Here is a 26,528-nt window from a genome sequence, read left to right as displayed (position 1 = left end):
TGAAAAACTGCAAGGAAATGATGCTGAAAAACACCTTATGTAAAAGGCATAATCAAGCTAATTTTAAGTAAATTAGATAGTAATGGACAACTATGTAACCATGGGATCACATAACTCACCTCAGGCTGACTGCTTGAGAATTTACACTGCTTCTACAGCAGTGTGTGCTACTTATGCTGAGCAATGTTTTTATGGGCTACGTGAGCTATAGCCCTACACTGACTCCTGTTGCAGATGTTAGCCTGAAAGAATATCTTGGGAACGGAAGCTCCACTGAACACATATTTTAGTTCTTCATCAGTTAATGATCAATGCTACCTAAATGCAATTTATTTAAAAAAGTAATTAAACTAAGGACTCCATTAGGATTACTTAACTTCAGCAAGAGGCTGCTCATCTCTGTCATCTCAGTCCTGCCTGAGCATTCTCTAGGCAAGGAGCTACTCAGCTTTGAAATGTATGATGCTGAACTAACACTGTATTTCACCTCTTTGCACAGTCAAACAAGGGATCACCAGCAGGCTGATTCTAATTGCTCTTTAAAGATGTTCTGGAAGATTGTCACCTTAATGCCTCGGTAGTCATCATAAATCTCAAAAGGTTATTGAAAAGACTGCAAAATTATAGCAGTCCCTGCTAGTGATACATATTGCGTGCTGTAAGGATTTGAGGGGCAAAACTCTCTTCAGATGAGTAGTACAAACTTTAAATGGTGAATTACCTGCTGTTCGTATTTTTAAAAACATGATCCTAGACACTGTAACATCTCAGAGTAACTCAGAGAAAAAGAATGCTGAGATTTGAACAGGCTTGTCTTTCATGCTTTCTTCTTTTTCACATTAAAAAAAGAGTAAAAAAGTCACGATGGAATTCTATTTCCAATCCACTGATCTTGGTGGGAGGCTTTAATTCTCCTTCAAAAAAAATGCACTTAATGAACCAGGCTTTTAAATAAAAAGTATCAAAAAGGAAAAGTTATTCTTCCAATTAATAGGATCACTGGAGGCTGCATTGGAACATGAGACAATAACACTGTGACAGAACGTGCTCCACTTCAAACAAAACTCTGATGAATATGGTCTTTTTGTAGTACATTCTCCTTCACTAAGGAACCATCAAAATAATTTGTACTATGGATGTTCCCAGAAACTCCAGCAGAGATGAGCTGTGCAAATAAGGAGCAGCCATTGCCTCAAAGGTGTGAGAAGGACTTGGTTTCTGTAGCTTACAGTCCCCAGGGAAATGACATAGCCAGCCAGCATTGTAGTCGGCATCTCTTCACTTTCCATGCCTAGGTTTCTAACTACAGCTGCATCGACCGGGGCTGGCAGTTAGCACAAGTCTAGATAGAGGCTCAACCTTGTTTTAGTGCCATTATACAATATTTACACCTCTGACCTAAAGACGTTTCACAGATGAGGGGACAGAGAATCCAAGAGCAAAAGGGGTGGGATTCACCTTACTAAACTAGCTCTGTTTATGTTCTCTTCGCAGTTAGCAGAGAGACATCACGGCTTCAAAGGGCAATTCAGCCTTTACTAAGAAAAGGAGATAAAACTATTACCTGGAGCTGCCTGTCTTGCAATGACTAAACAGAGCCTAACAACTAGCTCAAACACAGCACCTAACTGTCAGATGGCTAGGACTCAGTGATGTGAATTCAATTAAGTGATGGACCCATGATCATACAGGAGTCTGTAGTTAATAACACGAGCTGAACTCATATGAACTTTCCCTTCTTTCCTAAACTGTGTGTTTCCAGTGGAGGTATGAAAACTATATTTCTAAGTTTGTCCACAACAGAGCAATCAGTTCTACTTGGTGGTACAAGGCAGCAGAAGGACCTTGGGCTGGGCTTTAAGCAGCCAAGGTGAGAGATTTGTGAAATGGCAGCAGGAACACAGAGATGTCTCCCCTCATGTCTCCTTGTGGAATAAAATCATAAAGGGAACAGAGAAAACTCCAGCACACCCTGCACTGACAGTGAAGATGACAAAAAAAAAATAACCAATAGCCTTGGAGCTCTGTCATATGTAGACTGCAAGCCATGTGCCAGAATTCTTCATTTTATGCTGAAATCTTTAGCTCACTGAAGTCACTGGGAGTTGGCCATTGATTTTGGTGCATCAGTGATTTGGCCCATAGTACTATAAACAAAACTGATTTCACTGCAGCAGAAGAGAGGCGTGTTTTCTCCTTTTTACAACAAACACTAGCTTTCTCTCACACAGAGATCTATTCTATTCCATGCATTTTCTCAATGAAGGTTAAATTAAAAGTGATGTTTTTAACTCATCACAACTCAGAAGGGTACCATTCTACTTCAGAAATGCAGAGCAATGGCTTTCCATCTTCCTTTCTAAAGGGCTGCATGAAATTTTTACTAGGATACTGGCAACAACTTTCCCAAATTGAGGAGTGTCCCTGGCTGATATAACCAATTTTGGGCCATTTGCTCTCCTCTGTAGCATGGGGTATTTTGAGATAAGCTGTTGGCAAGAAAGGCTGTGGTTTGCACATCAGTGATCATGTGCCAGAGGAACAAACCGTGGGGAACCACAACTAGCAGTACAACTTAGAGCAGTCCATAGGGGCAGTAGTTAGGTTTAGGACACTGTGATACTCTGGCTCCTGGTTCATGCCTAGGACCAAAGAAGCAGAGTGTTTGAATACTGAAGCTTGTTGGGTCTTCTACTGTCACATCCAGCTGTATCACTTTCTGGAGAACAACTGATTTGCAACAGTGAGGCCTGTAGACAATCTTCTAACATTGGTTCCTAGGTATGGTGCTGAATGCACACGAGCAGCCATAAATCCTGAAGCTGTTTGCTGAGCCAAAGTGAATAAGCAGCACAAAAGGGTCTGTCAGTTGCGATGTGCGACTGCAGTTTTAAGCCACCATTCCTCCCACGGAGTTTTCTCTCAATTCAACAAGAAAAGTTATTTTCTCCAAGGTAGAAGAAGATTAACTTGGTTATGATCTTTATGAAGAATTAACAAGTTGTCCATAGTTTATCATAAACAGATGGCAGGTCAAGCCATGAATTTGTAATGAAAGTTAGAACAAAGGACAGTTTTCTTCTATATTTATAACATCTTTGAATATACCTCTCAAACCACAGCTGTCCTTGATTTACTCTTCTTATCATGTAATATGAATTAATCATTAAAAGTGAGGCATATAGAGGATTTTGTTGATGTTCACAAACATTTGGAACTCAGTAAACATGCCTTCCTGGCACTGGAAGATTGTACAGTGTTTTTTTGAAAAAAACCCAAACCCAAACCAAACCCCAACCCCAACCCCAACATGTTTTTTTGGTATACTGCAAGGCTAGGGGTTTTATCTCTTAGAGAATACAACCTACTATAATCCTGCCAAAACAATTAATTTGCAATTACAAACTCCTTGTTACCACCCATTGTGATGAATGACTGCTGATCTTTGGTATGAAACACCTCAATGTCTGGCACAAACCCAGTATTTTTGTTATAGGAAATTAGATTTTTTTCCTCCCTATTGTTAATATTCTCCTGGGATGAGAACCCATAGCCAGCATTTCATAGGCTGAGCAACATACTGTAAAGAAATTGGCAACTCTTGATGTCCAGGGAGGGCAGGTGGCTATAGGTAATTTTTCAGATGTGCTTTATTGCTACTGACACTATTTGGCAACAAGAATATTGTTTAACATCACACTTTGCCAAGCTAGTGCTTTCCAGTTTCTAGAGTGTACAATCTTTCTGAGTTCATGAAAGTTGTACCAGGTGGTTATATGAGATGTAAAGTGGTAGAAAAAGATTTCTCCTCTACTTTCTCTCCTAGTTGAAACCCAGCTTGACATATCATATATTTCTGTTTTCACCTGAGAGCATGAATCTGTGATGGTTCCTACAGAAGACCCAAAGATCTTGTACTGTCTGTCAGGTCAGATGCTGATCTGCATGGCATTGGCATAAGCCTGCATTAAATTAACTGGTCAGTTAATCTGGATTTACACTAATGTAAGGGAGACTGATATCTAACACACTGTGCTGAGTAAGATCCTTGGCTTGTGGCCAATGGGGAAGAATGAAGGACAGTTACCCTGGATTTACATTGGGTTATCCGAGATTAATATAGGCCTTAGTATTTACAGAGCACCTACTGTAACTGTGAAAAAAAATACGGCAAAGCCAATATATTACAAGGCTTCTATGTATCTTTCTTCTTCTAAAAATCTTTTCATTGGGCTATGTAATATAATAGGTTAACGAGCTAAACTGTTGCCTGAGGGACAGAAGTTGCATGTTTAAACTTATACCCACAAAGCTGAAAATGCACCCTTGTGAATTTCAGCACTAATGATGGAGCTAGTGTATCTTGCTTGTAATTCTACCTTCCTTGATATAATACCAGTTAAAAGGAGAATAGTCAAAAAAATGAAACTGGGAACCATGAACCATTCTGTGCTATCGGCTCGAAATACAGTACTTCAGTCACAGGACAGAAATAGACTATGTTGAGGCACATAAAATAGTGAAACAATTAAGTAAAACTGGAAATGGAGAAAAATCCATAAAAATCTTGCAGAGAATTGCTCCTGCTATATAATCTTGCCTCTTCAGTTATACCCTAGAAGAGTCCCAAAGCCAACTGGAGAAAAGGAACTCGAAAAATACAGCCTTGGCCTGTACCTATGCACCTGAATGCATTCCCTGCTACATTATTACTAGAGTAGAAGGGGAGAGAGCTTAGGACATGGCGGGAGCCTTGGGTAGCTAAAAAGTAGTCCCTAGTGCTGTTCACCTTCAAGCACAACTGATCGTTGTCACCACCATAGCTAGCCAATACATTAAGCCTGTATCTCCCTGCAGCAGGCCAGCAGCGCACCCCCACATCATTTGGGACATATGTTTTCGACCACATGAGTCAAGGTAGACTTCTACACAAAGTCAGAGTCCTGCAGCTGCTCCCTTCAAGTGCAGCCTAGAGCACGCGAACAGTACAGACTCAGGCTGTGTGTCCTGCTAAGCTTTCCAGAGAGACACATACATAAAGACACATTCTGTTCACTAGCTGCCCGCATTCTTCACAGGAATGTAATCCTTGACATAAAGTTTGTCAGCAAAATACAATTAATCATGAAAGAATGAACTACTGTCTTGCTGAAGCATCAAGAGGCATATTTTCAGCAGCCTAGGAGTCTGAGGCAAATGTTGGGAAACTGAACAACTTATATTTGTTCTTTTGACTAGCACAACTACAACAAAAATGTAAAAATGCTTTGAGTGCTAGAACATTTAACAGCTCAGATTTCAAACAAGGAGGAACTATTTCAAAGTAGAAAGAGTGTATGAGATATTTATTTCCTTAACTGAATGCAAACTGGATGTGGAATTTCCTTTTGGAAGAAACGATTGAATAGGAGATGGCTTGGATTCCCATTTGTATATTGCATCATATATTAAAAAGGATGTTATAATGAATTGCAATTCTGAAGAATCCAGGCGACAATAAAAAATTATTTCAGGATAATACCTTCAGTGGGTCTCTTACTGTGCTATCTATCTTTCAACTAGGTTCAAAGACTTTTGGGCCAGTAACAGTTTAGTTATGTAACTCATAATGCTGCATTGGTGTTAAATGCTAAAAATTATTATATCCGTTTAAGATAAGGGGTTTAAAAGAGAAGTTGCAGTAGTGCAGAGAAGTTGCAAGTTTAATAGCAGTGGTAATGGAGGTTACACATGGTTCCTAGTAACAGAACAATACTCTGTCTTTAGAATTATGGTACACAGTCTGTTAATCTCAAGCACTGGACTAACAAAGGTAACCTCAAAGACATTTAAAATAACTTTACAGACCTGGCCCTATGTGTTTGCAAAGTGAACTAGATAGTTCCTCATGCAACACTTGAAGTATGCTGCACGTACATTGGGAACACACAAATTTCACAGCCAAGACTGCTTGCTGAATCTGCTCAATTAGCTCCAAATGCTTTCCACAGCTATAATACGCAGCAAGGACCATCTGCAAATAAACCTGACAGAAAACGGAATAAAATTCCTCTTCTTCAGAGCATGGACAGTCAATGGCTGCAGAGCCATTACTAAGGCCAGTGGACAAGGTATTGCCTGGTAGGTGCAGGTTGAAGATCAGCATGGCCATGCCCCCAGCCCTCACCTCTTCTACATAGAAGTGGATCCAGGGTCTGAGAACATAAAACCACAACCTGCTTGGCACAGATTTGGAGATTTTACCGCTGCCCACCCCACTCTTGCACCTTCTGAATGCAACAGGATCCAAGATCTGATATAGGATAACCACAGTCATTGCTGTCAGACACGAGGTAAGTTATTTATATAGGGCTGGGAGCTCCTTAGGAAGTGATCTGTCTTCTCATGCAGAGTCCATGTATTCATGTATAAAAATAACAGTCTGTCATTACCACCCAAATGGCCTGTTCTATTTACAAGTTGGACTTGACTTTTTAATGAGGTTTTGCCTCTTTCTTACATGGCTTCCTGGTATCTTCAAATGATCTTGGTTTGGGAAATTCAGGATTGGAGGCCAAGTCACCATGCAAACTGTTTGCACATAAAGCATCAAAGCCCCTTATTTTAATCTGTGATAATTACTACTGTTAGTTAAATCTTGCTTCCCTGATGACTCTTAACAATAAATAACAAATGTACAAGGCATTAATTGCAAAAATTTGTTGCTTGTTCTGAGATCAATTTGTAGTAATAGAAAAAGTTTCCATCTTAGTCAGCACAAAGATCTCTCACAGCGATTTTTACAGCACTGGGAACAAATGTTTTACAATGGAATTTTGCCCTGGAAGTATGAATTTTAAAGAGTTCACTATAATCTAACTGCTACAGACTCTGTGTTTCTCCTTAAAGGAGGAACTGTTTTAAGCTGGAGAACACCAAAGAGGAGTTGTTGATAGCTGTAAAAGCTCTCCTCCCAAGTCTAAGCCCTGCAATAAAGCTTCTGGATCCTCATGATGAAAATACTTTGCTCAGGATTTGCGAAGAATTGAATTCCACACCAAACATTTCAGCTATCTGGGTTTCAGGGACAATACATTTTCTTCAAAGAACTGTATCTACCATATCCTTTTCTAGCAATCCAGTGGTGTCTTCTGTTTACCCCTCTACTCAGAGAATAAGAATCTAATTGTGCGACCGAAGCGTCCAGTCAGAATTAACCAATATGTCTAGAATTTTAAATGCTCATTATAAACCACATCTAAGTCCAAGAACATCCTGCTGGACTCACACAGGGTGAAATTCCTGGGAAGCAGAGAGTTGGCACAAGCTCTCTGCAGACAGAAGCAGGCCACATATGCAGCACATAAGCTTTTGTGCCCTTCTGCACAGGGAGGACCCTGATCCTGAGTTAAGAATTGCAAATAACAAGTGATTTTGCACTGATCCTCTCCTGCTCACATGCAGACAGTAAATCCATCAACAACACTATTTACTGTGACCAATGTATGATTGCAGCCTTTCTAGCAGTGAGCCAATATCTTTATCAGATTGGAACCATTCATACAATACTGAATTTCAATCCATATAATGTGATTACACAATTATTTCATATTCCTCCCTATAAAGAGAATCCGGGTCAATTTGCATGCCAAAATGTTTTAAAATTCCACAAATAAATAAATAATGTTATTCCACCTGTTAACACACGGGAACTGTTTGTTTTGGCCAGCTTGCATGGACTCTGTGTGCCAGGTTATGAATAAAATAAAGTTCAATACTCTAAACATTCTGTGATACAAATTCCTGGCTCAGCACAAATACAGACTTTTTGTATGTGGCAGGTTCTTAATGCATTCTCCAGCACTGACACCATTAAATTCAGGTATCTATGAGAGGGTATATCTATAAATATTTGTAATTCCTAATCACAATGTAAAAAAAAAGTGATTGCAGATAAGCCAATTTGCCCATCATGGCCCTCTATTTCACTGGATTTTGCTTGTTGGAGTTTGGGTTTTTGGAAAGCAAAATGCAACTACTGTATCCCAGTGGTTTCTGCACATGCTGTACATTCCAGAACACAAAGTAGACTTTCTGTTTAAAGAACAGTACAGTTACAAAGATAAGATAAAACCAAACTGGAATATAATATTCCTGGGAAATTTTAGTTCTTTATGCAAACATGAAGTCAGTAATGTAAAGGATGCTTTATGAACAACACTGGCAAAGGCTGAGTTTCTCACACTGCCAGGCCTCCTTCCCAAGCAAAACTACCTATTCTTTAAGATCAGAATGTAAATACAGAGCAGACTCTGCTCTGGTTTAATCCACTGCATTCAGGAATTAATTCCACTGATGTCACTGGAGAAACTAAGTTCAGACAAGCCTAAGTGAAGGTAAAATCCAGCCCTGAGGAAGGGACTGATGGTTTTGGCTCTGCCTTTAAATTCATGGCTTTCTTTCATTTCAGGTGGTTGGAATAAGTCTAGGACTGGACTATGATGTGTAGGTCCCAGACTAGCATGAAATTCAGCTGCACAGCTCTAGTCTTGCATCTGTGGTAATAAGATAGTGTACTGTCTGACTCTGCATGCAGGACCTGCATGAGGCAGAGGAATAGAATTCAGCTGTGAGTGCTCAGTTAACCTCTGTTTCTGTGTGAGTCTGCTAGGGCTTCCTCCCAGTAGTATTCAGTTTAACAACAGTTCTGCCAAACCTTCAGATTTATCACCTGTGGGATAAGAAGACTAAGGTCCAGCTCTCTTCTCAGCTCCATACTGATGCTTTGAGGGAGACAAAACTCTCACCACAGCCCCCTTGTCAGATTTCCCTTTTTCTCAGTGACTAGCTTCCTAACCCAAAGTGCAAATTTTTAACACATATTTACACTCAAGGAAACCAACCTTCTGCTATTTTCTTTTTAGCTTGCCCAGGCTGGGCATGGGACACATCCTTAGTTCCCTGCACGCCTGGAAGATACTGCTAATGAACTCTTTTCTGTAGAATTCAGTCTGCTAGCCAGAACTGTTCAGAGTTTGCTTTTTGAAATAGGGAAAGCAGTTTCAACATTGTTTATAAAGTAGCTTTTTGACAACAAGAGTCCACCTGTGGTGGGAGTCTTGTGTAGGTTTTGCCTTTGGATGGTTGAGCTGTCAATTAATACTCATTTCTATCCTGTTTGGAATACACTTCTCTAAAACTTGCTGGGTCATATCCACAAGCCTGTGTTGCAATGTTTGGGATATAAATGGCATAAGGGGAAAGTTTAAATCCCAGCAAAACCTCCAATAAAAACCAGTTAAACCGTTCCTTTCCAAATATTTAAAGTGCAAACTAATGGGGACAGCACACGGAAGCATAGCACTCTGAACACCTTTGCGCTCAGAAAGAAAATACCATGTAGTGTTCACTGTTACCTTAGACCAATCGCCTGTTTTCCATTCGTAACAGCCTGTGTGATCCTCGCACTCTTCCTCATCTCTTGGCCTGGTGGCTGCATCACATTTTCCTTGAGAATTTGTGCATGTCACTGTTCTTTTCTGAATCCCCTTGCCACAGTCTGCTGAGCACTGCAAAAAAACAGGTATTTGTTTTCTGTTACATGATGCCTAGAAATGATAACTTTTATCTTAGTAACATAGCTAAAAGGAAAAGCTGGTTTTATGAACACAGAGGAAAACAGATAACCCGTAAGATTTTTCTCCCAATAATCTAAGTCCATCTCAAACATAAAAGAGTAATTTGAAAAGCATGATATCTGGTTGTGAAGTATTTTACTTACAAAAAATGGTAATTCTGAAAATCAACTTTCCTTGAAAAATATCAGCTGGCATTTTGCTAGAATTGGTGTTACAGATGAAAAAAACACTAATTCTTGTGTTTAAGAGCTCATCATTCATACTGAAAAGAGGCACACTGAGATTTACAACACAGAACTGCCACATCCCTTGATGTATCATGGGAGTAAAACAATGGTGATAAATGCATTTTTAAATCACCCTAGCATGAGACCACTGTTACAAACACATTTCTGCAGTAAAGTTTGTACATATCATGGCAAAGTCACAGTTCTCATACATGTTCTCATGTGAAATACATACATGACCTTCACTCTTTGATTTGCCATCTGCTCATCCCTACGTTAGTTCTGAAGAACTTCAAATGTACAAAGGGGATAGCTCAGGAGAGGCACTACTCAGTAAGCCACAGTGTTGTGATCAGCTTCCAACCATGGCCAGCAAGCTAGCCACAGACATCAGCAGGGATGAAAGACAGACTTCTCAACACCAAAGGCATCAGCAGGGACTGTTTGAAGTCCTCTGAGAAAGCAGCAGGCTACAAAAGCTGCTAGAATCAGTTGCTGAACGAAGACTTGATTCAAACATTTGGGCACTCTAACAAACATTAATGCAAGTGAGCACAAATTACCCACAAATGTTTTTGTGCCTGGGCACTGTGAAGGTAGCTTCTAAAGAGCAGGGATATCTGGTTACCCATTTGTTATTTCTGCCAATGGTTGGCTGGAAATTCTGTTTTACTGAAGAATTTGTCTTGATCTCATTGACTGTACTAGGTGGGAAAAGGACACTGGCATGAACTGAAACAGAATTTGGTTTAAATAACCAGTTCGGTAATAGAGTAACAGATCTGCTGATGCTGTCACAGCCACCTAAGTGCATGCCACTACACAACAGCATAGCTAGTCTCTCTGCTCTTCATTTTCATGCCACTGCAGTGGTTAAGAGTGAGAAATTTTCTTGAAGAGCCACTGGGGACAGGTGGGTGGAAAAATGATATATGTACCAACTGAGATAAAAACTAACCTCCTCTAGCATGTCAAGTTCTCCCCTTCAGGGGATCAGCATGGAAAAGACAGTTGATTTGACACTGAATAAATAGTGAAGATATGAGATATTCTGTGAGGTCTTTTGAACATATTCCAAGAAGCTTCTCCATCCAGGGGGTCTATGCTGGAAACAAGCGTCAGCTTGATATAAATTACATCAAATGGACAAATCTCAGCATGCCTGTCTAACCATCTTAAAAACACAATCCAGGCAGTGCTGACCTGCTGGCCTTGTTAAGGACATGAATGACAAGCGTTTATGAGCTGGCAAGCAAACAGACATGCCTTTAAATACTTCAGAGCACTACAAAGTGACTTCTTGAAAATCTGGGAAACCTTCCACTTAATTTACTATGTGCTGCTCATGGCATGACCTCCTTACGGATGTAACATCTTTGTAACAAGCACAATTGTATAGTTCTGCTAGATACGGGGATTAATTCTTCCAGGCTTTGCAGAATTCCAGAAACTGCTTTGCTGGACTCCTCAGAGCGCAAGACTTGCCAGAGATCCCAGGCTGGAGCTCCCTAAATGGTACCTTAAAGCCATGAATTTGCCCCAAGTTGTATAGACTTTTCCAAATTATATATAATTTTCCTTAGTCCTCAGGGTGGACTCCTCAGGGTTGCACTTGTTCATCTCAAACTACAAAGCACAATATATAAAATCTTTCAAATGGTCCAATTTACTCAAAGTAAATCAAACTGAAGTGGGAGTATTTTTCACAGTGGGAGAAATCTCTAGGTGGGTTTTACAAGCAAGTCTGGGAAAAACACCAACTGTTTGTTCTTCCCACAAGCTTTTAAGTCATTCACAGATTAATACTGCATATACTTTCCTAGACAAAACAGCATTTGCAAAAGGTTTCCAACGGATCTTTGGTGGTCACATATAAATCACCCTCTTCAAGAGTTTTTTTCTTTCCTCAAGTCCTCTGTTTTCATGAAGAATTTCTTAAAGTACAGATTTTACAGAAATTCCACAACAGAGCAGTCTACAAATTAATATGCGCAGTCCCTGAGTGTCCAGTTGAGGTCATAAGGTCTTATTTTATTAACAAATTACTTAGTCAAATCAAGAGAGGTTTTGTAAAGGAGCAGCACAACTTTGCATTTAAGACACAGCTCCTTTATTTGAAGGAAATCCATATTTTTTCCTACTCTAGTTCCCTAATAGTAGAAACATTCACCTTTTTCTGACAGTCTCTATTTTTGTCATTAAAAATGGGTTGAGCAGTACTTTGTCCAAAACAATCTCAAGTGTTTGGCAATAAAAGGGGAACGTAATTTTTTCCACAATGAAGATTGCATTGGAATTTGCTTTGAAAACACACATTTTTGACTGGGGACCAGACATCAATGTGGTCAACTGTTTTTTGTTGTATAACCAAAAAGTTCAAAAACATACGTGAGAAAATTGATTTATAAAATGATACCACTACTGTGATATTTAGTCCACAACATCAGATTAAAATTTTAAGGATTAAAGTGATTACCACTAAAGAAAGTCCTAGTTATGAGAAGTGTTCAAACTGGCAGAGCATCAAATGTGTCCCGGAGTCAACTGTGCTACATAATAGCAGAAATGTGCCAGAACAAGAATGAATTTAAAATCATGAGTGGGCAATTACAGACACGACAAAAGGTAAATAAATTTAACAAAGGAAAAGTAAACCAGTTATTGAAAAAGTGATCTAAAAATATTATGTATTTGCAAATGAGTTATGTGGTCACAAATATGGAAGATTTCCACTCTGGAAAAAGTCTTCTGTAACTTGACTTACTCCATTTCATAAAAAGGACAGAGAACCTAGGACTGTTAACAAAAAGCCCAAGTAAAAACTCCGCATATAAAACAGGTAGGAACTGCATCATAAGAATAGTCTCAGCTATAAACAGTTCAGCTGGTTCAGCTGTAAGAAATAAAGAGGGCATAATCTGAAACGGTTGCTTCTATAACACACAAATAAGACAACTTACTAAAACTTTGGTGTGTTTCTCCACATTTGAAATGAAAGAACTCAGAAAGAAAACAGATCTCATGCATTAGTGAGCAGATACAGTGTCCTAATGAAAGCAAACACTACTCTCACTTAACCGTCATCTCACTTGCCAAAGATTTCCTGTTCAAAAGGTAGACAATAGAATCACATTGTGTTTGTTAAGAGACACTGTTCCTCAGTGCAAGATCCCTTGTATCCTGAGCTTCTGCAACTTTTAAGCACATTTCTAACAATAATATTTTGCAAAAGCTCTTTGACAATGTTTTAAACAGTAACTCACTGTTTCAAAATAGAGATGAATAACAAGGAAAGATCCTTTTCACAGAAATTACTGTTGCTGGACAGTCCCATAACACAGCCAGTCTGGAATGAGACTGGTAGAGCTATAAGCACTACATCAAGAGTGAAAGGATCTTCTCATCATTCAGATGAGCCTAACAGATATCATGTCAAAACCAACATGGACATGCTATTAGGACTGTTACTCACAAGGTACAGACAAAGTTGCTCTGTATTAGCTGAGTCCTGGTCGTGAACTGTAGGCATACTCCCAGTTCACTCTTGCTAAACAGAACACAGACTAACTGTCTAGACCACACATTTTTTATATCTGAAATGCATTTATAATATCTGAGAATAATTTTTTAACTCTGCAACCATGTGAAGATGTACCTTTTATAGAAAGTATAACCAGCTTTTCCATGTTCTTGGAATTACAGGAAAGAAAGGTGGATAAGGCCCAAAGATTGTACATTCTCTGTAACATGCAGATGCTTGATAAATCTGGTATTTGTTTCATACTGCATTTAAATGGAGGCAGAAGCCCTGGTGGGTTACTACACTTCTGGCCTCAGGTCAGTGAAATGTTTTTCCTTGCTGGTCAGAGTTTTCAGATGGAAAGATATAGTTAATATAGCACGGTATCTAAAACCTACCTTAATAACTCATCTGGTAAGGAATACAAACCTCAGTTCCAAACTGATCATCTCAACAAAAGACAGTCCTACCCAGTGTCCCAACACCATGAGGCACTAGGTATGCTGACCATGAGAACATGCTTAATTTTAAGCACTTAGCTGGATTAAGGGCCAGTGTATCCAGAGCTGCACGCAGTCTGGCTTCTTTCTTGAATCAAATTCCTACCTTTGACCACTCTGATGCTTCCCAGATAGAAAGGCAGTCCCGTCCTTCACAGCTTTGTACTGTTGTTGGTTTATTGCCAAGGCAGTAGAGGTCTCTCGTGTTAACGTAGGTGCCATTTTGCAACTGATAAACACAAGTCACTTCCCGGTGCTGGACACCTTTCTCACAAGTAGCAGAGCAGGGACTCCAATGGCCAGTCACCCACCTGGGAAGGAGACAGAGAAAGAATGTTAAAAAACTGCTGGGATAAAACATTATGCTTCACTTAAAAACACTGAGAAATGTGCAACTCTTCCTAGATTTGTGGGGTTTTCAGTGGTGCTGTATTGCCATCACACTGAGATCAGGTGCCTTTGGAAGCTGAAATGTGTAAAGCAGAAAAGGGTAGGTATACAAGTGAATATCCGCTTCTGTTTCCACACTAGACAGAAACACAAACTCTGTATAGCTCCCTTTAACCCTCAGTCTCTACAGTGTGGCTGCATTTTTCGCCCAGGTAAAGACAGACTTGTCTGGAGACCATCCTATCCCACAAATGTTGTTGCCTTTGAGAGGTACTTGGGAAAACCACTGCTATGTCTGCATGCACATCTTCACTGTGCAGTGGAGCTGTGCAGAGAACCTGTACTTACTGTGTACAAACTGGGATGGTGCTATGGCCAGATGCCTAGCCCAACACAGCTTTCCTGCATCCAGCACCAGAGTCAGATTCTCTAGCCCTACATTATATGACCTCAAAGCATACAAATCCTCTAGATCCCAGACTATTCGAATGCAAAGATATCTCCTGCCTCACTTTTAGTTCACCCTCTCAAAGCCGCTGGTGAGATTTCACTTGTCATAGTTGGGCTTTCCAGGATGTTTAATTGGAATCTCATCTGTTTGAAGTTCATGGCAGTAGGGACCTCAAAAATGGAGAATAACTGGCCATGTTCATTCTTAGAAAATCTGAATTGCATTTAACTGCCAAGGCTCAAGTACTTACAAAGACAAGATTTTCCCTATAGAAAGGATCCTACAATATTGTTTCAAAGCTCCTGTAGCTCACAAGGATGTGCCATAACACAGTCTGGAAGGGGGCAGGGGCATTTACCTATACCCATCGTTTCTGTGAGCCTTTGGGATTCATTTACTTTGTAAGCACATTTCAGTTGCCATTTCCTTCCCCTTTGATCAAAGTGTGCTGGAAACAAATATATGGCCTTTTTTTTGTTGTTTGCTTTGTTATGTCTTTAAAGGCTATTTGGCAAACACCCAGCACAACATTGTGAGGTGTTCAGGTTCCTCCGAAGTAAGGAACGCATTGCTGCTGTGAGCAGTCTCCAGCTGTGGGCATGCAAGGGAAATGAGGTGTCCTCACCCCTCTGTCTTCCAGCTCAGTGTAAGGCCAACTGAAAGGCTCCCACTGACTCCAGCAAGTGCTGGAAGGACCACTGTGCTTAGAGCCAGGCTACAAGGCAGTGAATAAAATATCTAAGAAGAATGTCAATTAGGAGGTATGTAGGGAGAGACAATTTTTTCCTAAAGACAAGCAGCATCGATCTTTACATTTCCTGCAATCTGTCAATGAGGAACATGCTCTCTGTAATTACAGGCATTCCTATATGAAGTGAAAGACTGGAACAATAGCTGTGTAGGTGCTGTGCACCGGAAGGCTATCGTGCCTTTCTCACCAGGTAATTGACCTTCTAGCCTGTTATTTAGGACTGTCATGTAGATTAGTATCCTTATACCATGAATCTTTTACTTGTCACCAAATCCTGGGGTATCTATTATGATAAGTGGCTCAAATAAGACTTCTCAAAACCAAGTCTGCTCAGAAAAACTATTTCATTTTGCTGAAGGCTCCCATAGTCCGCGTAGAGCACCATACTTGACAACTTATTAACCATGTTTCTTTTCAAGTTGCCGTGTAAGTTCTCCTAAACAAACCAAACAACTGTTTCCCATGTTCCCATTCCTGAACGGGGAAAAATCGGTTCAGCGCAATTTGTAGAAACATCTTCACTTAGTGCAATTGCCATGAATCCATTTGTCAAATGCTATGACTGATGATCTGGTGTGAGCACTGATGACTGCATTGACAGTGAAGACAGAAGCCATTTGGTTTGAGCAGGACAGGATTGGGCAGGCTGGCCACCTGTCTTTTGTGGAACAGGGCCCCACTCAAATGTTTCTGTGTATTAAAGCAGTTGACACATCTGCGAATTTCCATTGGCTAAAACAGCTGGCAAGACACCAAACATGTTTCTCTAGACAGTAGTTCTGGTGCATCTCTATGGCTGAGTGCTTGGTATTTTGCTTATGGAATGGGAAAATGCCAGCTGGGTAATCGAATACTAGGGCTGAAAGACTGACAAAAATAGCCTTGAAGTGCAAAAATCAGTGTTCCTGAAAATTAATAGCCAGGCTCCCTTGATATCAGCTGGGTTCTGTCCTGTCAGAGCAAATGTGGAGGGAGTTATCTATCTGGGTGAAGGAACTGCTCAACAAGGGCATGGAGGGGGAAAGAGTGACTTTGCTTTATGAGATGAATGTGACTCACGGTGCCAGCAACAGTTTCTGTACAGGCTCCACTGAACCAATATTCACTTCAGCACTGTACTCTCACTGTGATCTACAGCTACTGGCAAAAGAAGAAGGGAAAGGGACTGAAAGCAAAGGAGAAAGATAAAAATACATTCTTGGCAGAGGCTGTCTTGTGAGCTTGCATTTAGGATGGGCAGCACGCAGCGTGCCAACTATTTCCAAGATGCCTTAAGAAGTAAAGTTATAACTTTCCTTTCAGGAAGGAAAATTCCTTTCCTTATTTTTTTTTTTTTGTTGTTGCTCTTGTGGAGGGGAGAAATTACCTTGTTTCTATCTTGTTCAGTGGTCGCTAGTTAGTGCCACTCTAGCACAGATACAACAGAGTGTAACTGGAAAACTGGCACAGAAAAAACAAATATTATCATCATCATGAGAAGAATGATTGCACAGGGCATGAGCCAAAACCCAGGGAATCAATACAAAGCTGTGCCTGTGGTGAAAATGCAATCTCCAGCTTTTTTGTCAGAGTAGCATCTGTATGGCAAGCTCCAGCTACCGATCCACTATATCCCTGATCCCTGATCCAAGGCCAATGGTTACAAATAAGGTGGGGCTATGCTGTAAGGGATCTCTGAAACCTCACAGCCCACACCATCCTACTTGCGACAACTGCTGCTAACATGGAATCAAAATACTTAGAAATTAAAGGCTATTTTAAAGTGGTGGTTTTAGTTTCATATCCAACAGACAAGTAACAGATTAAATGTTTTAATAATAATAATATCAGTAAAGTAGGCTATTTTCAAAGGCATCAAGGGCATGATCACTTTGACCACAAAATTTCATCCTCTCAGTGAAATCTCTGCTTGGTTCAATGGCTTGTAAAAATAACCTGGCAAACAAGTAAATGTGAGTCCTACATGCAGTACTGGCAGTGCCCTGATCTTCCCCCACAGTTCTCCCAAAGGCCCCTTCACAGGCAGCTGAAAATATTACTCTAGTGCCTGTAAGACACAGAATCATGGCAACTATATTTCAACACCGTTCACAACCAAAGTGGAAAGACAAGGGATTTATGGATAAAGTGATTAAATAAAAAAATTCCTGCCAGTTTCATATTTCGTAAAGGAATGCACAGCAAAGTATTAGCATAATTGCTATCTGCAAGTAATATACACACAGGGAAGAAAAATGTGATGTACAAATAGTATCACATTATGGTTACTATTAAATTACACTACAGACAGACTTCCCTCTCTACACTGCCATTACACCTTTTGAACACACCTGGATGTGTTTAAGAATGAGACTTACTTTTCATTTTTTAAAAAAATGGTATTTTCCTTATGACAATTTAAAAAATAATTCCAGTGTTCTAACTCAAAACACCAAGCTAGCTCTGTATTATTAACTAAGCCAATTAACTACACTAAGCCCTGTGTATATCATATAGAGCATTTGGCTTCCAGTGATGTTTTAAGCCTGTAAACTGATTTAAGGATTCCTTGACACCACAGTTCTTTTCAGTTTGGTCTTTCCCTCCCAGGTTATAATCTATCTTCTGTTGGACCATGTGAGTGCTCTAGCTGGAGTCCCTGGAGAGCCTCTCATTTTACCAACAAGCACTGATTTATGTGACAAACACACTTATCTTTCTCACAATCACAGGGATGGCTTTATCCATGGTATTATTTTTTGTAATCTTACCTCTATAAACGAATCAAGAGCTAGATGATCCCTGCTGGTGGTTAGAATTAGGAAGAAAGTGATGAATTCTTAAGCACAGATTTTTTAACCTAGTCAGTGGCTGGCTTTCTAGTTAAAGAATGCCCAGAAAGGTGTGTTTTTCTATAGCCTCAAAAAGCTGGGATGGGCACGACATGCAGTCTGTGAGGGCTGTTTTAAATCTTTGTCTTCTGAGTGTTCCTCAACCTCTGACCTCTCACTATCTCTGCTGAGGAATTGGGAGTTCTTCTTCTAATCTGCTTTGGCAACACTCATCTGGCAGGCCCCTGGAGCAAACTTGAAATATCTTTCGGAGGTTCAGTTCATCATTTGATCTTTCTATAGTCTGGATTAGTCATTAACCTTGAATTATCCACTCTACCTACTTGCCTAAGACTCACACATTTTCTAGGAAAAAAAATTGTCTACAGTGCTATGTACATAAACCCAGGGGAGATGAATGTCTGCAAATGAAGACTTGTAGCTAAGGATTTGGGAAAAAATACTATGAAGATAAAATGGGTCAAGGCTGAAGGATGGGGTGGAGGAGTACAATCAAAAGACGTGAGGTCACTTTTAAGAGATTTGTAGCCTCTTATAACATAAAGCCATTACATATTCTAGGGCAAATATTGCAGCCCATTAAAATTCCCCTGGTTATTTCTGTCTCGAGCCCTGCAGAAGACCCGTGCCTGCAAACATGGTTCTGTTCTGCTAACTAAACATCCATGACATATTCACACATGCACTCACTATCTACAGGGACTGTGATACTTTTGTTCCCTCCCCAATGGTACAGTGAAATTAATTTCCCTGCTTTCACAATAATAGCTTGGATGTGACCAAAGACACATTTGCAATAACACAAATTTTTCTATTTTTATTAAACCTTTTTTTTAGAACTGGCTCTTTACTACAACTGGTTAAGAGCCTGTACTAGTGCTGAATAAAGTATCAGAGGAAATTTGCTACTAAACAAGACATAGCTAGTCTGAAAAAGCACTTGTGACAGAAACTGATGTAAAGCAGTGTAATCTGAGGGTTCTATTTCTAATAGATTTTATTGCATACCTTGTGGTTTAACATACATTGTTGCACTAATGTACAGCTGAGGATAACTCCATGTCTAGTTAGCACTGGTTGTCTTTAGCACCAGTTTGTGATGCAAAATCATGTCAAAGTCGCTCTTCATTTTCTGAGGCACCTGGGTGAAACTGTGGCTCTATTGGTGTTAGGCAAAACTCAGACCAACTTGCAGTAGGGCCAGGATTTCACACTGGATAATTTTAGCATGGAGAATTGGAAAAGATTTCTGAGAATCAGTCACATGGAATTGACAGTCAGATATTTTTTGCTTACAGCTATCTAAGTAAGTTCATGCTTGAATATGTAGAAGCAAGAAAACACTGTTTACAAATGGACTCGTGATTTCCATGAAATATGCATACTCTGCTATTGTACCTTTCTCTCCCTACACACTTCTGAAACTCTCCACCATATCTCTGCATTACTGGGGTCAAAATGATCAGGTGAATCTTGACTTTTGGGAACAGGTTGTGCCACACCCAGTCACTAGAAGGGGTTTTTTTTTGGGAAAAAGTACAAGGAATCTAGTAGAATAATACAGCTGCTGATGTCGAAAGTAGGACTCCAAGACTAACATTCCTGTCTGATTGCCTTTATAAACAGTGCTCAGTAATTTTCCAGTACAGTAGTCATTCTGCTAACAGACTTGCCAACTTTCACTCACACAGGTTTCTTTTTTTTCTTTAGTGATTATCATTTTGACAGCTTTATTTTTTTTTAATTTCCCACCAATTATAAGATTAGCCATCGGACAATGTTTTATAATTTACATGCATCTCGGGAAGTTTTTTAAATGGAAGACATTGTATTCTCCCTCCTCCCTTCCCCAAATTGAGCAGATCACTCAGTTTTGGAGGACTCAGTGTGGCACTGGTGTGAGTAGGTGTCCTTCTTGCTGGCAGCTGCCTCACTACACTAAGGCACAGAATATCAGCACTCTCAGAGCCTTTTTGTAGCAAGTGACCCCTACCCTGATCCATGGCTGGTCTATCTTTGATGGGGCAACTGGTGTCCAGCTCCGTTCCCTGCCTTTCAAGGAAGGCAGTGCCTTTTCCTCAGCTCACACCACAGGATGCAAACAGTGTGAAGAGCATTACAGCAGGCAGCAGTAGGACTGAATTTCACAATTAAATATTTTGCTAGATTACCTTGCTAATCCTTTTTTTGTGGGTAAAGAGTGCACTTGGCCTGAACAACCTCAAGCCAAAGAAGCACAGACCATTTAACATTTTAAAACAAGGCAATGTTCAACCATAAAGTTGTTGAGTCAAACATTATAATGGAAAAAACTGTGATGTAAGCCAGCCTGGGTGTTTACATGAAAGGTAAGAAACCTGTCTCATGACTCCATGTGAAAATTTATGCCAAATTAACTTCTGTTCTAGCAAGTCATCTTGAATTATTTGATGTAAATGCATTTAGCAGTAGCAAATAAGCCCTCCTCATTCTACTCTCTGTCTGTTTCCAAGCCTTCTTTTACTTCTCTTCCAGAATTTCTTTCTTGAGTTGAGTTGCTGGATTTGCTTGAAAATATCTTTTTTGTCTTTCAGTAGCTATTTAAGTACTAATCGCCTGTTGCTGTACTTCATGAACTGCCTACAACTCAGAACACATGTGATTTTGTCTCCTTCTAGTGGATGGTGATAACCAGATGTGCCCAGAACAGGACATCAGCTACCCACTCACAAAGGTGCCCAGAAGTGTCTCAGGCTTTCTGGTCTACAGCATTTGCCTTCTAGTCCTGCAAGACCTGCCAGAGACCTACTACAGCTGCCCACCACAGAGGATGGTTTCCCTGAAGAGCAGCCACCAGGGCGCAGCATTGCCCGCTCGCTCAGCCGCCTGCAGCCACCGTGTCTTGCACAGTGTCCAGCACAGTCCTGGCAAATTCATTAGGCTCAAACCGATTCTAGAGATCCCAACTCCAGTTTTGGGAAGTACTTCAAAATGAGCTCTTACGTGGTGCCTCCTTGGATCAGAGGGTGCTAACATTACTATTTATGCCAGATTTCCAGGCTAAAATGATTTGAAACCCTCCCCATGGCTGTTCCTTCTTTTCTTTTTTCATGTAACCAAATTCAAAACACACCAAAGGAGATGTTTCTTAGCACAAGGCACAGATAAGGTTTTGAACTTGTTGCCATTGACCATTATGGATGATAAACATTTGTACAGGTTCCAAAAGAGTCTGACTGCATTAATGAAAGAACATACCCATTTGGAATCATTAAAAGTCTAGCTCAGTCCCTTCAGTTAACAGACACTCCCAATATGTCCCTCCAGTTAACAGACACTCCCAATATGTCCCTCCAGTTTAGTATAATTTCCATACAGCCCTGCAAGTAATTTGTTAACATTCTCAAGGAGTTTTCCATCATAGTGCTCCCCCCCCCAAATTCTACTATTTGCAAGACTTTCACCTCATAAAATAAATTCAAAACTGTTCTGCTCCCCATCTACCTGTGATGATAACGCAAACAAACATGGTAAAACAGACCAGAATCAGGGAGACAGACTGAGTTCTGTATTCTTAGACTGTTAAACAGAGCACTGTCACAGGTATATCGTGGAGTCTAAAGGGAGAGGTCGACTCTCAGACAGCAAGGGTCATACAGATAAGCACCATGAGCTTAAATCAGACCAGGAATCAAAGTAATGGGGACTATCAACCATTGCACACTGAAGCACTATGCTTTGAGTGGTCACTAGCCTTTTGGGCAGGTCGGCAAGGTGCTGAGCCAGCTGGGGCCTTGGCTGACTCTTATAACTGGCTTCATTTTTTCTTCAGCGGGCATCACTGTGTTGCATGAGCCCTTGGAGAGCATGGTGTTGGATTCCAGTCCATGGATGGAAAAGCGAAAGGGCAACAGAAGAAAGAAAGAAGTGATCCATGTAACCACAGAACTGACCTCAGCAGCATGCCAGTTTTTAGAGCGGATTTGGAAGGAAACAAAAATCAAGGACATAGTGGTAAATGGATGCAACACAGGTTTCCTCCAGGCAAAACTCACTGGCTGTATTTCTTCGATTAAAATAGCTGCTTTTCCAGACAAAGGAAATGTGGTAGATTTAATCTATTTGGTTATCAGTAAAGAACTGCTTTTTCTGCACTGGAAATGCTTATGTAAGTCAGAGAAACTGGTGATATGCTGGGAAACATGGATATCAATGCTTAATTTGTATGGAAGGTGAAAGCTGGCCACAATGTAGTGCTGTAAATGAGTATCAGGTATGAAGGGAATTTAGATTAGTTACCAGTGGACTTCCTGAAAGATCTGTCCTGCATTTGATCTAATTCAGTATGTTCATTAGTGACCTTGGCACAAAAAGAAGAAAACTGCTGAAAAATTAAGGAAAATGCTGACAATACAAAGTCTAGAAGCATTGTCAATGCAACAGAGGATTAGGATGTCATACAGGAAGAACTGAATAACCTTGAGTACTGCAATAACAGAGACAGAATGAAAATTAACAGCATACAGTGCAAGGTTGTGTGCTTAGGGACTAATAACAAGCATTTCTGTGTTAAAGTAGGATTCATATGTTGACACAAATGAGGAGGATAACATCTAGAATGACTGTAAGCCATAAATATGATGCAGCCATGAAAAAAGCAAAGCATGTATTAGGACAGTTACTGCCAACGAAGACAGGAGAGTACGAATGCAACTGTGTAAGGGCTAGATTGGACTGAGACTGGAACTGGGATTCTCCATACAATCCTGGTCACCTATGCACTCAAATTATGAATTTAAATAATGTAAATTAGAGCACTAGTAGAGAAGGTAACCAAGGTGACCAAGGGAATGAAGAATTGATACACAGTCTCTGATCCAATAAGAAGTTAAAGAAAAGTAATGGACTTAGCCCAGCAAAACAATGGAAGGAGGAGATCCACTGGTTTGCTGTATCATATGGCACTTGGCCCAAGGCAAAGAGCTGGGGAGGGAAAATACTGTATAAGCAAAGGAGCAGAGCTGATGCAAGAACAAATGGCTGAAAAATGACAATGAATAATTAAGGCTGGAAATAAAAGATCCTGACCCACACGAACAGCAAGGTCATGGTATAGCCTTCCAGTGATGGAAGGAGACTGTGGAGCAAAATCAGTTTATGGAAAGGAGTCTATGACAAGCTGCCAGTAGTAGCAGAAAACTAACCCTTGGACTCAGGAGAAACTTTCAAGTCCTAAACAGTGAAAATAAGGGCTCAGGTCTCCTGTGGTTTTCTGTAGATGAATGCAGGGATTTCTGGCTTTTATGCTGCTGTTAAGCATCTGTGTAGGAACACCACATATTCAGCAGGTCCCTGAAAGAACTCAACCTCTATTAAAACCTATTACAGCAAAGAGGAGGAAAATTAACAGTGTTTGCATACAGGCCATTACAAGTCTAACAGTTGGGAAATTTCATGTGGTTTTGGTTCTTTTCCTGCATTAGAGGGGAGCAGTTTCATATTCATAGACCCAACCATGCATGTTGAAGTGTGTGGCCACTGGCCGACCTATGTTTTCAGTAATAACAGCTGATGTGATCTGTGATTTCTGAGTCTTGTGCCAACATGAGTGCTGGGTTTGCCTATATATTTGGGTTGGTGTTCAGTGTGCTGGAAACAACCCATACGCACCGCATGCAAGAATCCAGATTCCATCTGGTTACAGCAGGGTTTTGTAAAAAATATCTAAAGAGCTAGGCAAAGGATTAGAATAAAGAGGTGCTAATAGGGTGCAGTTGGGACAGGAAAGGAAGCTGTAAAGAATTTAATGGAAAAAGAGGGTCAAGGAACATAAAAAATAAAATAGGAAGAAAAAGAGGCATTTTTTTAAAAGGTGAAAGAGTAACAATAATAAAGAATGAAAGATTCTTTTATTTTTGCCAGTTTCAACAAAACCCTTAAGAAAATTCTCTTCTCTGACGTTTAATTTTAAAACATGTCAGTGTATCCAATCCTTTTTTCAATCCTGCTTTGTTTTTTTCAGATGCTGTGTTGCAGTTGCAGAGCTCTAATCTTCTCCTTGGCCTCATGAAACTACTGTCCCCTGCCCCAGATTATTTGGCTCTCCCAAGAGGTGGCTGAAGTTCAAAGGGATATATAATTTGCAAAGCACTTTGGGATTGTGCTGGAAGAAAGACACTGTTATTAGTATCATACCCTTTTTTTCTCTAGATCACTTTATATATATAATGTGGGTTATTTTTTTTTTATTTTTATTACAATCTCAACAGCAGTAGCCTATTCTTCTTCCTCCATTTATACAACATGATCTCACCCCATCCCAAAGAGTTTGCAATCCAGATTATACATGGATTGAGAGAGGAAGCAAAGAGACAGTGTGGGATAGCGAATTAAAGTCACACAGCATATCCAAAAGAGGAATAAGAGAGTGGGTGTCCTATGACCCAGTCCTGTGCTGGCCATAAGACCCTTCCCTAGAGATAAATTCTCAGTAAGGTGATTCTCTTAAATTTTGAGTAGAAGTGTAAGTGCAGTTTAAAATGCACAAAACAGAACAGGTTTACTATAGAAAGGAAAGCATTGTTCCTTCTTCTGAACTCAGGTAAAGGGCTTAGGTCTGAGTGGAAAGGGAAAGGACCTTATTGTAACAAGATGCTACAATAATTTTACTTGAAACCCTAAAACAAATTCAGGGCTCATAAAAAAGCATTGACATGGTGAAAGAGAATGGTTTCTTTAAGATGTTCTTGGTTAGAGAATATGCTAAGCATGCATTTCTAATATCTGGGTGGGCAAACGCAAGTGGAAATTTAAATTCTACAGAGGCACAGGGAATGTGCTTCTGAAAATGTTTCCAGTTAAAAGCATGTTAAGTGTGAAAGTGTAGTCCACACGGAGGGAGTGAGGGAGTGTGGTCTGTCAGATCATCAGCAAGGATTTTGTGGCCTTTCCGGGTACTAAGCACATTTGGTGTTTGCTGTCATTGCTCTGAAAAAAATGGACCAATAAGAGTGTCACTGTGCCAGTGCTAATTGCTCCTGGGTATAACTGCTAAATTGGGGCTATAAATTGCCTGGTAACTCCATAAAGAAGAAGAGATACCTTGCAATAGCATTAAGGGCTGGATCTGAATCCCCAAAGGAACACAATCTGGATATAGGAACAGATTTTCTCAGGACGTTTTGTGTGATTTGACCTAACCCACTGTCACTGCCCTGGACAGGCAGCAATGCCATGGTGAAAGTGCGCAACAAAGAGGAGACTTCACCAAAGGCTCAGGATCATGGAGATCCCCCTGAGAAACAGCACTGTAGGTCTTACAGCTCTAATAGAACTGATGGCCAAGACCTCCCTTTGTTGCTCTCAGCTAGTAGAGGCAGAAGCTCTCCACTTCTTCCAGAGCTTTCTAAGTTGCTTTTCTTCATCTCTACCACCTGGAACCTCTCCACGTACCTGTCTAGGATCACTCCATTCTCCTCCCAATGGCTTCACAAAAAGTCTAGAAGAAATATTTAATGCCAGGGAAGAAACACAAGCAGGTGTTCCCTGTTTCTATCTTTCTGAGAGAATGGCATGACAGAAATGCCAGCATCACTGAATTTAGGAAACTTCCTCATGGAAATGACAGTTTTTTCCTTGAAGTCATTGGGAGTTTGGCTCTCCTTACACACCTAGAAGCACAAGGGGTATCTCATTATACCTTTCAGTACCACTGAAAGCGGCATGGCCACAATATTGTACAGCAGCAATAATAGGCAGTGCAGACAGAAAATGAAACCTGAAACAGCCTAGCCATATTGATGGATTACCTGACACTGGATTTCCCTGCTTCAGGGCACTTTAATCAGAGTGCAGGTCTAATTAGAAGGAATTTTGCTGTTTCTCATTTTCCCTATTGTTTCTGCCAGCAGGATTAGCTTTGTAGGCACATTTCCCTGGCTTGTCTGATTATACATGATGCAACAGCTAGCAGGTTGTTTTGAATATGCTTTTTTAGATATTGCTGAGCTTTATCCTAAATTGATTTTATGTTCTAACTACTATCAAAAGTGGAGCATCCACACTACTCCACAATGCTAAACATTTCGGCAGAGCAAGAGTGAACTTTTTTGTTAGCAAATGAATGGAACAAATTAATTTGCCTTCATTTTGGCCAGAAAGGTCTTTTTTATACAACGCAGATCAAAATTAATTCAGCTGAAAGTGCTTGCCAAATTAAAAAGTGAGCTTTTTATTATTTTTAGAACTTTTATTATTAGATCT

General features: G+C 40.2%; 1 protein-coding gene across 1 annotated transcript in view; it reads right to left on the bottom strand.

Annotated features, from left to right (window-relative positions):
- The window catches only part of ADAMTS17 (ADAM metallopeptidase with thrombospondin type 1 motif 17), a 199,538-nt gene that overhangs the window by 14,283 nt on the left and 158,727 nt on the right, over window positions 1-26,528 (bottom strand). Inside the window, exons 20-21 of the mRNA XM_075044993.1 lie at window positions 13,971-14,175; window positions 9,396-9,548 (exon numbers count right to left, since the gene is read on the bottom strand). Coding sequence (XP_074901094.1) covers window positions 9,396-9,548; window positions 13,971-14,175 — 358 coding nt within the window. The remainder of the gene's footprint in view (window positions 1-9,395; window positions 9,549-13,970; window positions 14,176-26,528) is intronic.

Source organism: Buteo buteo, chromosome 13, assembly GCF_964188355.1.
Source record: "Buteo buteo chromosome 13, bButBut1.hap1.1, whole genome shotgun sequence".
Classification (NCBI taxonomy): Eukaryota; Metazoa; Chordata; class Aves; order Accipitriformes; family Accipitridae; genus Buteo; species Buteo buteo.
The sequence above is the reverse complement of the archived record's forward strand: the minus strand, read 5'-3'. Positions and strand labels throughout refer to the sequence as shown.